Below are 17941 nucleotides of genomic sequence, written 5' to 3' on the forward strand. Positions count from 1 at the left end.
ATGCAAAAAAATGCAGCAGCACTCTGTGACTCAGCACCAAAACATATAAAATAGAGAAGATTGTATTACAGCTGTTGTTGGCCATATAAATAAGCTGATATGGTCCATAAACTATACATATAAATGAGAGCTTCTTCATTATTAGAGATGAGCGAACACTAAAATGTTCGAGGTACGAAATTCGATTCGAACAGCCGCTCACTGTTCGAGTGTTCGAATGGGTTTCGAACCCCATTATAGTCTATGGGGAACATAAACTCGTTAAGGGGGAAACCCAAATTCGTGTCTGGAGGGTCACCAAGTCCACTATGACACCCCAGGAAATGATACCAACACCCTGGAATGACACTGGGACAGCAGGGGAAGCATGTCTGGGGGCATAAAAGTCACTTTATTTCATGGAAATCCCTGTCAGTTTGCGATTTTCGCAAGCTAACTTTTCCCCATAGAAATGCATTGGCCAGTGCTGATTGGCCAGAGTACGGAACTCGACCAATCAGCTCTGGCTCTGCTGGAGGAGGCGGAGTCTAAGATCGCTCCACACCAGTCTCCATTCAGGTCCGACCTTAGACTCCGCCTCCTCCGGCAGAGCCAGCGCTGATTGGCCGAAGGCTGGCCAATGCATTCCTATGCGAATGCAGAGACTTAGCAGTTCTGAGTCAGTTTTGCTCAACTACACATCTGATGCACACTCGGCACTGCTACATCAGATGTAGCAATCTGATGTAGCAGAGCCGAGGGTGCACTAGAACCCCTGTGCAAACTCAGTTCACGCTAATAGAATGCATTGGCCAGCGCTGATTGGCCAATGCATTCTATTAGCCCGATGAAGTAGAGCTGAATGTGTGTGCTAAGCACACACATTCAGCTCTACTTCATCGGGCTAATAGAATGCATTGGCCAGCGCTGATTGGCCAGAGTACGGAACTCGACCAATCAGCGCTGGCTCTGCTGGAGGAGGCGGAGTCTAAGGTCGGACCTGAATGGAGACTGGTGTGGAGCGATCTTAGACTCCGCCTCCTCCAGCAGAGCCAGCGCTGATTGGCCGAATTCCGTACTCTGGCCAATCAGCACTGGCTAATGCATTGTATTGGCGTGATGAAGCAGTGCTGAATGTGTGTGCTTAGCACACACATTCAACTCTACTTCATCGGGCTAATAGAATGCATTGGCCAATCAGCGCTGGCCAATGCATTCTATTAGCTTGATGAAGCAGAGTGTGCACAAGGGTTCAAGCGCACCCTCGGCTCTGATGTAGCAGAGCCGAGGGTGCACAAGGGTTCAAGTGCACCCTCGGCTCTGCTACATCAGAGCCGAGGGTGCGCTTGAACCCTTGTGCATCCTCGGCTCTGCTACATCAGAGCCGAGGGTGCGCTTGAACCCTTGTGCACACTCTGCTTCATCAAGCTAATAGAATGCATTGGCCAGCACTGATTGGCCAGAGTACGGAATTCGGCCAATCAGCGCTGGCCAATGCATCCCTATGGGAAAAAGTTTATCTCACAAAAATCACAATTACACACCCGATAGAGCCCCAAAAAGTTATTTTTAATAACATTCCCCCCTAAATAAAGGTTATCCCTAGCTATCCCTGCCTGTACAGCTATCCCTGTCTCATAGTCACAAAGTTCACATTCTCATATGACCCGGATTTGAAATCCACTATTCGTCTAAAATGGAGGTCACCTGATTTCGGCAGCCAATGACTTTTTCCAATTTTTTTCAATGCCCCCGGTGTCGTAGTTCCTGTCCCACCTCCCCTGCGCTGTTATTGGTGCAAAAAAGGCGCCAGGGAAGGTGGGAGGGGAATCGAATTTTGGCGCACTTTACCACGCGGTGTTCGATTCGATTCGAACATGGCGAACACCCTGATATCCGATCGAACATGTGTTCGATAGAACACTGTTCGCTCATCTCTATTCATTATACATCTTTGATCAAACAGTAAAAAACCCAACCAAACAGATTTCTAGATATTAGATCTGTCATAGATAGATAGGTAAATAGATAAACACGATAGATAGACGATAGATAGATAGATAGAGTATATACTGTAGATAGTGTAGATAGAGTATATACTGTAGATAGTGTAGATAGATAGATAGATAGATAGATAGAGTATATACTGTAGATAGTGTAGATACATAGATAGATAAAGTATATACTGTACATAGTGTAGATAGATAAGCTGCATACACTACTTATACTTGTATACTGTATATTCACATACATACTAGTGTTTTACCGTATGTTTATTGTAATATAATTTTTTTACAATATAGAAAAACACAGAGAATCATTTCTGTTAATGTTCCCTCCGATTTTTGGACCCCCATTACATTATTCTGTCAGGTTTGCTTTCCTTCTGGCCCACAGAATAGTGTAGTCCATACAACCCAATTAAAAAAATCTGGGAAATCTGACATATCCAGTCAATGGGATGACTAGGATTCAGTACTATTATGGTTAAATGAGTTAATAATAAGAGATCAACCAAGGATATGCCAGAAATGAAAACCTTTCTGTCAGTATCCGCAGACATTCAAATACCTGAATAACAAATACATCTGTTGCATGTTATTTTCTCATAGACAAATCCATTCTTTGTATACTTCACAGTATGCCTTATATATAATAGTAGTTATATCAGAACGGAAAGTAACATTTTACAATGTAATGAAAAGTCTACTAGAAAGGTTCCATAAGTGTCAAATACTCTTTGTTATAGAAGGAGGTCCACGACTGCTGTGTTTATAATGAGGTTAACATCTTATCACATGCTGGAGACATATTGGATTTCACACTTCTACTTTAAAGTAGTTGAGAGATTGGAAAAGTTAGAAATCTGAATCAGTGATGTGAAAAGTATGCTGACGTCCAGAATATGTTACGTATGTATTATTGCAGTATGGAGGTAAAGGGATGCATCACGTTCACATAGGGACGTGTATGTGTCCTGAAACGCGTAAGCTCCATCATGATCGTGCGTCCTGAATGGGTGATGTACAGTAATATCCCTTTTTACCTTTTTTGATATGAAGTAAAGGTTACGTTTTATTTAATTGTGGCATGCTGGCACATTTTTTCTATACTTTTCATGTCTCTTGGCTCCTTTGCAGTCTGGAGCAGTGTCCCTAGTAGCCACACCCCGTCTCTGTCATTAACTACCATACCAGGTACAGTGGTTATCTTTGTTTTTCTGTACAGTATATCTATACTGTACCTCACAAATCATTTACTCTGTGTAGTTAAGGGTAAGCAGAACTCAAAGACTTTCTTTATATGTCCTATAAGCAATTGAGCAGCTTATAAAGGGAGTCTGGCAGCAGAAAGTTCAATTTTAAACTACTCCCTGCACCGTGTAGGGCTTCTGATATTGTTTCCAAGTTTGTCTGTGTTATATTTGACTGCGCCGTTTCCGAAAATTTTGTTGCTTAATTTTGCTAATAAGTTAAAAAGATCTTTACATGTGTTTACTTCTAGTGTGAGCTTCTGTTTGTGCTGTAAAGTAAATGCCCCTAAAGCCCTTTTCAAAGGGCTTTGGTGTTCAAAGCCCTTATCAAGGGGTTGAGCAAGTGTAGTACTCACTTGGACTTCAGAGTGAGGCACTACGGTACAAGCTTCGGGATGGAGGATTACATCGGTGGGCATGCACAGTACATTCAGTACTGCACTTGCTGAACCCCTTGCAAAGGGATTTGAACATCAAAACCCTTTGAAAAGGGCTTTAGGGGTGTTTACTCTACCATGCATAAGAAATCCCCAGTGCAAAGTAAATGCCCATAAAGCTCTTTTTCAAGCCCTCCTGCAGCTTCACTTGCACTTTGTCCACTGATTTTCATAAAAATGGAGCTGCAATTCAGAATAAAAAAGGTATCTTTGGAAAGTGTCATAACTTCCCTACAAGATACTGGCGATTAGTTTGATACTGATATTCCTGTTGAAAGACCCCCTTTAAGTTGTATACACAGTACATAGTACTGCACAACCAATTTCATAGAGATGAGCGAACAGTGAAATATTCGAGATACGATATTCGTTTTGAGTAGAGCCTCAATATTCGACTACTTGATCAAATATTGAATCCCATTATAGTCTATGGGAAAAAATGCTTGTTTCAGGCGAAACCACTATTCGACTAAAGGAGAGTTACCAAGTCCACGAACAGAGAGTGTTTAGGAGGAGCGCTGTGCAGTTAAAGCACACGGACCCCATTATAGTCTATGGGGTCCATGCATTTTAACTGCACAGCGCTTGCAATTGCACTGATAAAAAGTCAGCTCCCTCGTAACCGCAAGCTGCCAGCTCTCCCGACTAGCAAAGACGAGCCTGCGGCAAATCAACGCTGGTTCTGCAGCAGGCTCTTCCTTGCTATACAGCAGAGCTGGCAGCTTGCTGTTATGAGGCAGCTGACTTTTTTGTCATAGGAATGCACTGACCAGCATTGATTGGCCAGTGTACAGCATTCAGCCAATCAACGCTGGTTCTGCTGGAGGCTCATCTGTGAGGAGGCAGAGTCTAAAATCGGACCACAATGGAGACTGCTGTGGTCTGATCTATACACTGTATAGCATTCGACCAATCAACGCTGGTTCTGAATCGAATATTTACTGCGAATAGCTAGTAGTATTCGATCGAGTACGAATATTTCGAACACCGTAGTATTCAATTGAATACCTACTCGATCGAATACTACTCGCTCATCTCTACAATTTCATCTAATACAGAAAGACACACATCAATGTGTTATGTTGCAAATAAAAGATATCATTTCCATATAACTAATTTTTAATGTAAAAAATAGTAAATAAATATATAGAAAAAACTAATAAAGATTTTATTTTTTTTCAGGCATTGTGTCACTTATCTCACTGGCCATACTGTCGTATGAACGTTACACCACTCTGACCTTATACAATAAAGGAGGCCCAAAGTTTACAAAGGCCCTGCTTGCTGTGGCTAGCTCCTGGATTTACTCACTGGTATGGACCGTGCCACCTCTACTTGGATGGAGCAGCTATGGGAAGGAAGGGGCAGGCACCAGCTGTTCAGTTCGCTGGACTTCAGAGTCTACAAAAACAGTTTCTTACATTATCTGCCTTTTTATCTTTTGCCTGGTCTTACCGGTACTTGTGATGGTGTATTGTTATGGAAGGTTATTGTATGCTGTAAAGCAGGTAAGGAACAAGCTTGCATATACTCGGTTTGTTTTATTATGGGTAACTGATGTTCTAACAGCACAGCACTGATTCCGCTTGCACGAATCTGAAAAAAAAAATCTTATTATTTAAGAATTACTTAGGCGTTTTGTTCTTTTTTGTTGTTCACCTCATATAGACTTTTAGCCTGAAAAAAATTCTTGTTAATTAATGTTTTTCCTACTTTGCTCACCGAATACATAGTGTGATGGAACGTTTTAATCCAAAAAGCTTCTTAAGTGTTTTTTCTGTTTCTGCTCATATGTATAGTCTTGGAGCCTGTGTAAATCTAAAAAAAACCACAACAATCTCAGTTATATAAGAGTTTTCGTTGTTGTTGTTGTGCACCCAATATACAGTATAGCAACCAGCACTAACCTCAAACACAAAACTTTTTATTTAATGGGTTATTTACCGCTTTGCTCACCTAATGTACTATTACTAAACTATTCACTTCTTAAGTGTTTTTTGGGTTTTTTTTGCGGCTCATATAGACAGTATTTCAGCTTGTATTATTTAAACCTGACTTTTCTTGAAGTACTTGTTTGTCAAAAAAAATATATGTATATACACAGTGTCAGAAATGTTGCCAATCGTCTATTATATTATTATAAATAAGCAGTGTTCAGTAAACTATGGCCAGACAAGTACGTACTTCGGAGTGTCATACATGGGGGGAAATCACGATCATAGATCCCTCATGACACTTACTTTCTCCCTACCTCTGATGAAACTGGTGAAACATACCAGTAGAAATGCATTAGGTTATGAATAGATAGATTTATTGGTGACCGGGTGTGTATGTCATGTTGGTTAATCGTAATAAGGGTTGGTTCACATCTGGTGTTGTATTCCGTCTGGGGAGAGTCTGCATGGAGACCCCCCAAACGGAATACGAACGCAATTGCAAGCACTGTGCTGTAAAAGCACATGGACCCCATAGACTATAATGGGGTTCGTGTGCTTGCCACGCGCAGCCTTTACAAATCATACGGACAGGAAAGTAGATTGGGAACTACTTTCCTGTCTGCACCATCCCTGTGGAAATCTGCCGGTAAGCACATGGACGCCATTATAGTCTATGGGGTCCGTGCACTTTTACAGCAAAGCGCTTTGCATTTGTGTTTGGTATTCCATTCGGGAGTGTCCCCATGCAGACTCCCCCAGACGGAATCCAAACTCTGATGTGAACGAGGGGTAAGGCTAACTATATGATTAATGAAGTGGATGCCAGCAATTTATACATAACTCACTGATCTACAAACAGACTCTAGGGATACATTTCATGATCCATCCTGAATCTGAGTGTCTGTAGACTAAGGGGACGAAATAATGGTTACAAACCAGGCACTATTTATGTTAGCCTTTGAGTAACCAAAGACTACTGTAAGAAGGGGTTGGTTACCTCTGGGTGGTGGTCAAGTAGAGCAGCCTCATCAGCAGCTACGGTATATAAATTGCAGCCTTGCAGAGATCACATTTGGACGGTGTAACAACTATGTTACAGCCATTACAGTAAAACGTTCTATGAGGGAAAGTGCAACAATAAAGTGCCTGCCTTAAGCTACCCTTTAAATTAATGTTATGTGTTAGCTTCTTCTACATCAGTAATGGGATTTATACACGGTTCCCTCTACTTTGCATTATTGAGGAGAACATACGCCTCATTGTAGCAGTTATTAGTTGTCACCCCTACTGCAGGTGTGCTTAGAGGATTCTCTGTGCACAAATTTGGCCTCATATACCGATTATAAGTTTAGATAGATAGATAGATAGATAGATAGACAGACCTATATATCATTTTAGTCAGTTATTATGAGGGACCATATTGTGCAGTCATGAACTCTTCTCTATGTGACCACACTGTGAGGAGCTTTCAATCCCACTCAAAGGTTTATGAGATGAGCCTGGGTATTCCTTTAAACTGAGTGGGTGACTCCTGGTTACATTACTAGTCATACACATCGGCTATTTGTGGACACAACAAGGAGGTTATAGTAAGCTATAGATCACATATGACTCTTCACACTTACCATGTTGTAGTACCGTTTTAATATTTTTCATACAAAGGTGGGCTGTTTTTTTTAATCATTATATTGATCAAAAGTTATATTTTACAAGTGTAATTTTTTTGATTTGGGTTGGGCTCAGTGTTCAGTAAAGAAGTGACTGGAAAAAATAGGATAGGGGACCGGCAAAATGAGGGGCATGAGCAAACACTTGTGCAATACTATTGGATGGAAACAGGCACACTTCTGGTTTTGGTGGCATTGATAATAGCTGCAAGATTTTTGTTCTTCCCGAGAATGAAGATGAAGTTTTTGATTACTTAGCTAGCTTATCTCAATCACAGGAGGATATTGCATCCGAGAGTGATGTAATCTTGAGTCAGACTTCTGACTCAAGATTACAGGCTCCTCCACAACATGTAATTTACATATTCAAGACTGTCAGTCGATTTCTCCTAGTTGCGGCATGCTTCCTCCTCCTTTTGATGAGCTAGATGAGAACTATTAGCATTATTAGCAAGAAGAGGAGGAAGTCATGACTGTTGGTGGTGGAGGTAGTAGTGTCAGGGGGTAAGGTATTACTACTGGTAGTCATTCAAGTAGGGGAGCTAAGGGGAAATAAGGGGTAGTGCAGTGGTGTAACTAGGAATGGCGGGGCCCCGTGGCGAACTTTTGACATGGGGCCCCCCGACACGGAAGATCTCGACCGAGTCCCTACTACGCGTTCCTGCGCGCTCTATTATGTTCCATAGTGGCCCCTGCACACAGTATTATACCCAATAGTGGCCCCTGCACACAGTATTATACCCAATAGTGGCCCCTGCACACAGTATTATGCCCCATAGTGGCCCCTGCACACAGTATTATACCCAATAGTGGCCCCTGCACACAGTATTATACCCAATAGTGGCCCTTACAGGACTAAATACTGTCACGTCACCCGCTGACCGCTATACCAGGACAAATTGTGGATAAAAAATCTGGTCATGTGCATTACAATTTAGTAACTCCATGTGCCTCATATTAATAGCAGTTAACCCCATCATCTCCCTCACATTAACCCCTGTGTGCCTCACCATAAGAGTTACTGATATGTGAGAGACATGGAGGTAATAATAAAGTATCTTCATTACTATTACCCCCATATGTCTCACATATCAGTAACTCTTATGGTGAGGCACACAGGGGTTAATGTGAGGGAGATGGGTTTAACTGCTATTAATATGAGGCACATGGAGTTAGTAAAACACAAGTAATCACCCCATATGCCTGACATTAATAAGTAACTCCAGTACGTACCTGTTTAGCTTTAGTTTCACTTTCCTTCTTCCTTTTTCCTCTAGTGCAGGACGGCAGGAGCTCGGCAGGGATAAGCCCCGCCTCCTCCTCTCATTGGTGGGCAGAGGACAGCAGAGAAAGGAAGGGGGGAGAGAGGGGGAGCATCCTGAAGCGCTGACAGGAGCCAGAGCTGCAGCTCCTGTGTCTCAGCCGTTGCTGCAGTTTCGGGGCCCCCTGTCGGTGGAAAGTATTCCACCAACAGGGGGCCCCGATCATTATACTCGGGGGTCCGAAAAGACCTCCGAGAATAATGATAGCAGCGGTAGCAGCTGTCACCGGGCCCCTGATGTCCTGGGCCCTGTGGCAGCTGCTACCGCTGCTATGGTGGTAGTTACGCCACTGGGGTAGTGGAGATTCTGAGGGTGTGTAGGAATTCCATGGACATGATGTGTCAGAAAAAAGTAGAGAAGACAATGACAATGATTTTTTTTGTAGAATGGACTTGGAAAGCAGGTCAAGGTCACAAGGTGATATCTCCCAAATAACAAGAAGCTTGTAGAACTTACGAGTCATTAAAACTAAGTTTTCTACAAAACTTTTGCTTTTGCAATATAACCATGGGAACACCTTTCTCCAATAAATGGGTAATTTTGAAGCATTTTAAGTGTTAAAATGCATGAAAGCGAGTGTCAGCGCAGCATATAGTTAAACTTGCACTTTCTATCCACTGCTTACTATCTGTTTTCCTAAAGATATACATGTCACTTTCACTTTGATATGACTTTGACTATGTTTTCCTTAGAGACCTAGAAATGGGATAGGGAGGGCCGTAGCTGAATGAAATAAGCGCAGGCCGTCATGACTGGGATTCCTGAGTCGTGCATGAGCCTTCTCTGCAGCATGTTAGGGGTTAACTCCTGATTAGTTGTTTACAGTTCATGGCCTGGTCTCCAGGTGGTGACCGGGCCATGACCCCCCTGGGGATATATATATATCCCCTCTCTCTCCCTATCTTCCCTGTGCCTGCCCTGAAGCAAGATCTTTCACACAAAACTCTGTCTGCCTTACCTGAAAATGGCCAGCTCCTCTGATGATGCGGTTCTTCAGGACTCTATCCGGCGGCTTGCCTCCATTCACGGTGCTGCATGGCTCCGGGACAATTTTCTAGCAGCTCTTTCCTCTCTGGATGAAGATCCCCAAGATGTTCAGCAGCCTCCTCCGTCCCCTGCAGCTCCTTCTGATGCCGGAGTTGTGCCTGCTGCGCCCAGGGTTAGGGCCCGGCCTTCCCGGCCTCCACAGCGCTTAAGCCCTTCAGCTTCTCCCAAGCGACGCCGCCGCCGGAGCCCTCCTCGGGACCCTCCAGGTACTGCATCCACCTCTGCTGCGGTGCTCCTGTCCTTGCATGGTGTGCAGAGCTCGCACATTCCATCTGCTGGACGCTCTGCTGAACAGCCTGGGAACAGGCCTTCCGACTCGGCTCCGCCCACTTCCGGCCCGGCTCCGCTCACTTCTGGCGTGTCATCTCTGACGTCATCATCTGGTGTCCAAGATGGCCGCCGCCACCGGAGATCCAGGCCCCAACCATCTGCCAGCGCCCGGAGCCCTGTTTCCAGTGTTAGGGGGCCTGTTCTTGCCCCCCATCCCTCCTGCAGTGTTGCTCCTCCCCTGATGGCGACCTCCAAGGCTTCCAGTCTCCAGGGTGTATCCAGGACACGGCGTTCCAAGAGATCTGCCCCTGCCTCCCTCCAGCCGGCCTTGCTTCAGGAAGAAGCTCCAGGATCTTCTCCAGGACCTATCCGCTGCGGCCGCCCTGCTTGTCGTGGCAGGGTCAGGGACCGGGACGTCGCCACTCTGTCTGCTGCTGATCCTGCTACGGCCCCGGCTATGTCATCAGCCGGTGAGGCCTTCAGCTCCGGGGATGATGAAGTCGTCACGGAGGGACCTGCCACGGCGGCTGCCCCGGTGCTTTGCCGGAGCCAGCCTGGTGAGTTAACTCTTTCCCTTCCTTCTGTTAGTTCATCTGTGCGGTTAGGGACCCTCCCATCCCTGAACCCTTCAGGCCATGCAGCTAATATCCCCCATCCCCCTGATCCTATAGCTACTCTGGTTTCCAGTGTACAGGAATTGCTAGATCGTTTTCCTCCTAGGGTTGTTTCCCCTTCACCTGCCGCTGCGTGGGTTGATCCTGGGACGGTTCCTCCGCCTGCGGCGCCACTCTCAACCCTGCCTTCTTTGCCAGTTACTGGGGATGGGTCTGGTGTGTCGCCGCTGGCTGAGGCACCTGTTGATCCGGTTCGCCTGGATGATGCAGCGCGGGGTGAGGTTTATGTCTGTTTTGATGGCCCGTTAGGGGTTCATCTCAAGCAGGAAGTCCGTGAGAAAATTTGGAAGGATGAATATGTTGAAATTTTTGCATTGTTGCCTTTAGAAAAGTTTAATTTGGATAGGGTTAAACTCACTGAGTCTAAAAAAGAGGAGGAAGAAAGGCGCAGGTATCGCCTGATACCTCGCACTTTTGCGAATTGGCTTCAGGCCTTTAACATTTTGGCATGTACTATTTGTGAAAGAGCGCCCCAGCATTCCACAGGTTTGTTTTGTTATCTTGATTCTATCAGTGAGGCCTATAGGGTTTATGGAGGGACTGCCTGGCTTCGTTATGACGAACAGTTTCGCCAGAGGAGGGCAGTCCGGCCATCGATCCGGTGGGATCATAAGGACATCAGTTTGTGGATGGTGGCAGCTCGTCTGCCTCCTCAGCCTTTTCGTGCCAGTGCTGGGGTTGCCTCTTCGGGACAAGCATCCTCCTCTGTGGTCCGTCCCGGTTGTTGCTGGCAGTACAATGAGGGACAGTGCCGGTTTGCCGGCACCTGTCGCTTCAAGCATGAGTGCTCCCACTGTGGGGGCACTCATGCAGCCTCTCACTGCTTTAAGAAGCAGCGAGCTAAGCAGGCTGAGTCCGCTGCAAAAAGGGAGGACTCCAGTTCTGTTAGATCCGATGCTGCCGTACCTAAATAGGTATACAGATCAGCGTGCTGCTCAGTTTTTGTTGAATGGTTTCAGGGATGGTTTTGTGATTCCTTCTGTTATTCCAGTGTCTTCTTCCTGTCACCAGAATTTGAAGTCAGCCCGCTTGCGGCCTGAGGTGGTGTCCGATAAGTTGTCAAACGAGTTGGCTTTAGGCCGTATTGCTGGTCCTTTTTCTACTCCCCCGTTGCCCAATCTGCACGTGTCTCCCTTGGGGGTTGTGCCCAAAAAGGAGCCTAATAAATTTCGTCTTATCCACCACCTCTCGTTCCCAAGGGGGCTGTCTGTTAATGACGGCATTGATGTTGATTTATGTTCGGTGTCCTATGTGTCCTTTGATCGAGCTGTGGACATGGTTCGCCTCTGCGGTCCTGGAGCCCTTATGGCTAAAGCGGACGTGGAGGCGGCCTTTCGCTTGCTCCCTATCCATCCGAATAGTTTGTATCTCCTGGGTTTTCGTTGGGAGGGTGCTTATTACGTAGATCGGTGTCTCCCTATGGGTTGTGCTATTTCTTGTGCGTTCTTTGAGTGTTTTGCTACTTTTGTTGAGTGGGTTGTCAGAGAGGAGTCTGGATTGAGGACTATTTTGCACTATCTAGACGATTTATTTTTTTATTTTTTATTTTTTATTTTTTATGTATTGGTCCAGCAGGTTCACGGGTCTGTTCGGTCCTTTTGTCCACTTTGCAGCAGGTGGCACAGCGCTTTGGTATCCCCCTTGCTGCGGTTAAGACGGAGGGCCCGACCACGACTCTGAAGTTTTTGGGAATCGAAATTGATTCCGTGGCTATGGAATGCCGTTTGCCCATTGACAAGGTGCGGGATTTGGAGAAAGAAATAGGTCATTTGCTCCTTTACCGGAAAGTTAGGTTGCGCCAACTGCAGTCTGTGTTGGGCAAATTGAATTTTGCCTGCAGAGTCATCCCTATGGGGAGAATTTTTTGCCGCCGTCTAGCTCAGGCCACTGCGGGGGTTATTAACCCTGCTCACTTTATTCGGCTTACGGCAGAGCATAGAGCGGATCTGCAGGTTTGGTCCTCCTTTCTTTCCCAGTATAATGGCAAGTCTGTTTGGCAAGATGCTTGGATGGACAGCTCAGATCTCTCTTTGTCCACAGATGCGTCTGGTAGTTGCGGTTTTGGTGCCTATTTTCAGGGAAGGTGGATGGTTGGTGAGTGGCCGCCTGAATGGCGAGATTTAGGTTGGACACGCAATATGACTTTACTAGAGTTGTTTCCGATTGTTGCAGCTGTGGAGGTTTGGGGTCCTTTGTTGGCCAATAAGAGAGTCCGTTTTTTGTGTGATAATTTGTCTGTGGTGGATGTCCTTACCAGCTTGTCTGCCTCTTCTCCTCCTGTTGTGCGTGGTTAATGCTTTGGGGTTGTATTTCAGGGATTGACCTAGGCTCTTGGTTCCAGTAAAGGGAAATCATAATCCTTTAAGGATGCATGATAGTTTACACGTTACAGCTTTTTTTCATGTTTTCCATCTTTGTCTTCCAAAATTCATAATTTTTTTTAAAAAATTTTTGCTGACGTAACTATGTGAGAGCTTAATCTTTGTGTGATGAGTTGTACTTTCACTTGGCACCATTTGGGGGGGTGGAAAAGCCTACAATTCTACAATAATTTTTTTGCATTTCGTTTTTACAGCATTAAGGGAGGGTTCACACTGTGTAACGTGCCGCGTGATGTGGCATGTCTACGCTGCGGGAGCCTTTGCGGGCCGTACACGCTCCCATTGATTTCATTGGGAGTGGGGATCGTATGCGCCGCGCTAATTTGTGGCCACAAAATCACGGCCGCAAAATAGCGCGGCGCATACAATCCCCGCTTCCATTGAAATCAATGGGAGCGTGTACGGCCTGCAAAGGCTCCCGCGGCGTAGACGTGCCACATCACGCGGCACGTTACACCGTGTGAACCCTCCCTTACTCTGCATTGAAAATGATATGGTAACTTTGACCTATGGACATTATGATTATGTCAATACTAGAGATGAGCGAGTAGTATTTGATCGAGTAGGTATTCGATCGAATACTACAGTATTCGAAATACTCGTACTCGGTCGAATACCATGCGGTAAACGCAGTAAAAATTCTATTCCCCTCCTATATTCCCTGGCGCTTTTTTTTACACCAATAACTATGCAGGGGACGTGGGACAGGAAGTAGGACAAAGTAGGCATTAAAAAAAAACAAAAAACGTATACAGTAGACATGAGCTAGTAGTGAAATATTCGAAAATTCGATTCGAGTAGACCTCAATATTTGACTACTTGATCGAATACTACTCGCTCATCTCTAGTCAATACCATATATAGATTTCATTATATTTTTCCGCCTTTGCTTAATAAAACATAATTTTTCTGAAATGAGCAATTTGCATGATGTCACCATATAACGCCTATAATTCCTTTCTTACTGATTTTGTTGTCAGGGCTTTTGTGCTGAAAAAGCCCCCCTTGACTTATACTCGAGTCAGAAAAAAAAAAAAAAAAAAAATAATAATATATATATATATATATATATATATATATATATATATATATATATGTGTATTTTTTTTCTCTTTTTTAGGAGGAAGGGGGGGGGGGTCTATGACCAGTCACAATATCAATGTATAGAATCTCCAATAAAATAGTGCAAAAAAAAAAAAAAAAAAAGATTTAAAAATAAAATAAAAAAATAAAAGTTCTAAATCCCTCCTTTCCCTAGAATACATACAAAAGTAGAAAATTACTGTGAAACACATACATATTAGGTATCCCTGTGTCTGAAAGTGCCCGGTCTACTGAATATAGGGTATCTGCAGTGCTCCTGTTCCATTGGGAAGGGGTTAATAGGAGCACTGCAGATACCCTATATTCAGCCAGACTGAATTCCAAGTGAGGGAAGAAAAAACAGTCCTCAAGCATAGGAAAGGGGCAGACAGACAACCAAAACACCCCCTCCCCTTCCCCAGCACCCAGCAAATACTGCACCCAAAAACTCGGACCATTTTAATTTTTGAAATTTTCCAGTAGCTGCTGCATTCCCCCCCCCCTTGGCTTATACTCGAGTCAATAAGTTTTTCCCAGTTTTTTGTGGTAAAATTAGGGGCCTCGGCTTATATTTGGGTCGGCTTATACTCGAGTATATACGGTACATTGAGCAGTGCAGTATTTTTTTTTCCGCAGCATTCATCGTAGGGGATAAGTAACACTATTTTTGGATCGTGCACATGGGGATATCTACATGCTTATTTTATTTTGTTTATATTACGCAATTTTTAAATTATAAGGTTTTTTTAAATGATGTATTTATTTATTTACACTTTCTTTTTTACTTTTTAAACTATGACCTGTCCCACAAGAGGACTTGAACCTGGGATTTCCTGATCCCCAGTGCAATCTACTGCAATATTTTGAATGCAGTACATTGCACATAGTATCAATATGTGCAATAGGTATAGGCAGCCAGGCGGCTGATGATTGGGCCTTATCATGGGTAATCCAAGGGGCGAAAGTGGGGGGCTATTTTGCTATTGATCATGGCAAGTGAGTTAAGCACCCAGAGTCAGAGTATTTTCCGACTACAACAGCTAGTCCCGGGTTCTGCCCGTGTTATATAGCCAAGACCAGGAAGTCATGTCACAGCGCAATATGACTATATGCTGAACAGAGAGTAATAGTATGACTCAGAGTGGGAAAGGGGTAAACCTCCAAAGTTTGGTGTATTTTCCGACTCCAGTAGTTAGTCCCTCTATTCGGTCTTGGTTTTATATTCATAGTATGGTGCAAAGCGAGAACGGGTTAATATTTCAGCATACCAAGTCATTTTAGACAATTGTATGCTTCTAAATTTGTTGCAGCGGTTTGAGTGGGCCCTTTTCTGTTCCAGTGCACAAGGCATGATCTATAAAGACATAGTTGGTGAAATTGTTGTGGAAGAACTTCATTGACCTGTACAGAGCTTGACCTAAATACACATTTGGGATATAGAATGTAAATAGCAAGCCGGGCCATCTCATCCATCATCAGTGTGTGAACTCACAAATGCTCTTCTGGATCAAATGGAAAAAATTCTTACAGATACATTTCAAAATCTTGTAGAAAGTTTTCCCAGATAAGTGAGAGCTATTTTAGCTGCAAGTTCTTAAGCACTTACAATGGCAGGTCATAAAAGCTCTTGTATCCTGTTGGTGTCTCTATAAATTTTCCCATATAGTGTAACTTGATATTGCTCCGTTGCCACCTTGTGGTACTAGAGCTACATTGATTCTTTGTGACACTGCTGCAATGCTATTAATGTATTTGCTGCTTTTTAGGTCAATACTAGTTCATTGAAAGAAGTGCAGTATCTAAGCACAATAAATGGCGGATTTAACCCCTTGAGGAAACAGCCCAAAGTACCCTAAGGACCAGGCCTCATTTTACAAATCTGACGTGTCACTTTATGTGGTAATAACTTTGAGAGGCTTCGACTTATCAAAGTGATTTTGAGAATTTTTTAATTTTTTTTGTGATACATTGTACTTCGTGTTAGTGGTAAATTTTGGTTGATATATTTTGTCTTTAATTTTGAAATTAGGAAATTAATGAAATAAATAAAAAGAAAAAAATACAGTTCTCAAACTTTGAAATGACCTGCCTTTCATGTTACCCAAATTACTTCCTAAACATAATTTACCATATTTTATAAGGCTTACAAATAAAACAGTAATTTTCTAAATTTTCAAGAATATTTCCAAAATACATTTTTGAAGGGACCAATTCAGTTCTGAAGGGACCTTGAAAGGACTCTAGTAGAAACCAACATAAGTCACCTCATTCTTAAATCTGCACTAATAAAGGGATTAAAACAGAATTTAGGAAGTTTCTTAACCCTTTCAGCAATTCGCAACAATTAAAACAAAATGGAGGTGAAATTTACACTTTTCAGTTTCTGTTACTAATATATTCATTTAGTCCTAGAATTTACACATTCACGAGGGGTTAAAGAAGATAATGTTTTGTTACGATTTGTTATGCAAGTTCTGCCAAGTGAAAGGTCCTCAACTTTTATTGACTATACTTAAAAACCTCATATGTAGGGTATATGTTGAATGCACGTGTCCTTTCACAATGTCTACTGGTTCCTATTCCCACTAAATTAGAGATATGGGAAAAGGTATATCGTGAAAACACACCTGAGTGTCACACTACGTAATCCTGTGGCTACACCTGATATCCATAGGGTGTATAGTGTCTTGTAGAAGCCCCTCAAGATACAAGGAACTACAAAAAAAAAATATCTATGCAAAGTGGATAAACACACCCAGATATTTTGGCAAGATATCCACCATAAAGCAACCCAATGGTTAAAACATGCCCCAGTAGAGACTATTCAATGATCCACCCTATATATGTTGGGGAATGTCATGTCAGATCTGAGGTACAAATTACGCCTCCTACATGTTGGGATCTGACAATATGATATGGGTAGTGGGTAGCATCTGCAAGTATAATCACAGAGCGAGAGAAGACGGCTAATGCGGGAGCATAGATAATGCCTATATCATAGATAACTCGCTGTGAGGTAACAAACAACCCTGTTCCATGTGCACAATGCACAATCGCACTGCTATAATTGTGGCAGGTGAATAGATGCCATCCGCCCCTGTATAATGTGTCTCTCAACTCAACGCGTTTCCCCCAGAATAGGACGCTACCCTGGGTTCATCAGGAGAGTATTTCAAAGATACGTCTGGCCCCAGCAAAACAACTGCAACTGCAGCTCCGGACACACTTTCTCATTAATAGTATTAATAGTGACATCACCTCAGTGCATAGTAGTGAGGAGGCTGACTGTATAATATATATATATATATATATATATATATATATATATATATATATATATATATATGAGGATCCAGTAGCAAAACCTTTTTCTTCAAATATCATTTCACTATATCCTATTTCCATCCACTATTCAGCACTGCCACCTAGTGTACAATGTAAAGAATGCAGTCCAGTGTTTCTTATTTTATATCATGGATTTTGCTATTGTCACATTGCCCCCCTTATGCTTCAGTATCTTTTATCTACCTTGGAGTAGGGCTAGAATCTGTGATGTGGGCATGACTGTGACATTGTTTACATTGTACTTTATTGTTAACAATGAAAGAAAGAGTTCTGATATAATACTATAATACTGCCATACCAGGGAGAATAATTACCTATATACAGACAACTACTGAACATAGCATATGATATAAAGACTAGTACCAATAATACACAATAAAAAAAAGTCTTAAATAGTAAAGAACCTCCACACCACAGCTATCTCCCTTATCACTACATCGTGACATAAAAACAAGAGTAGTGCCCAACAAAGTAAATGTGCACCAAAAAAATAACCCTGCATTTATAAAAACAAGTTTCTCACAGGACCTATTAATTATTATAATA

At 43.1% G+C, this 17941-nt stretch overlaps 1 protein-coding gene across 1 annotated transcript in view; it reads left to right on the forward strand.

Annotated features, from left to right (window-relative positions):
- The window catches only part of LOC142195390 (pinopsin-like), a 180392-nt gene that overhangs the window by 151031 nt on the left and 11420 nt on the right, over positions 1 to 17941 (forward strand). Inside the window, exon 3 of the mRNA XM_075265145.1 lies at positions 4852 to 5177. Within this exon, the coding sequence (XP_075121246.1) occupies positions 4852 to 5177 (326 nt within the window). The remainder of the gene's footprint in view (positions 1 to 4851; positions 5178 to 17941) is intronic.

The sequence above is a fragment of the Leptodactylus fuscus genome, chromosome 2, assembly GCF_031893055.1.
Source record: "Leptodactylus fuscus isolate aLepFus1 chromosome 2, aLepFus1.hap2, whole genome shotgun sequence".
In the NCBI taxonomy this organism is placed as follows: Eukaryota; Metazoa; Chordata; class Amphibia; order Anura; family Leptodactylidae; genus Leptodactylus; species Leptodactylus fuscus.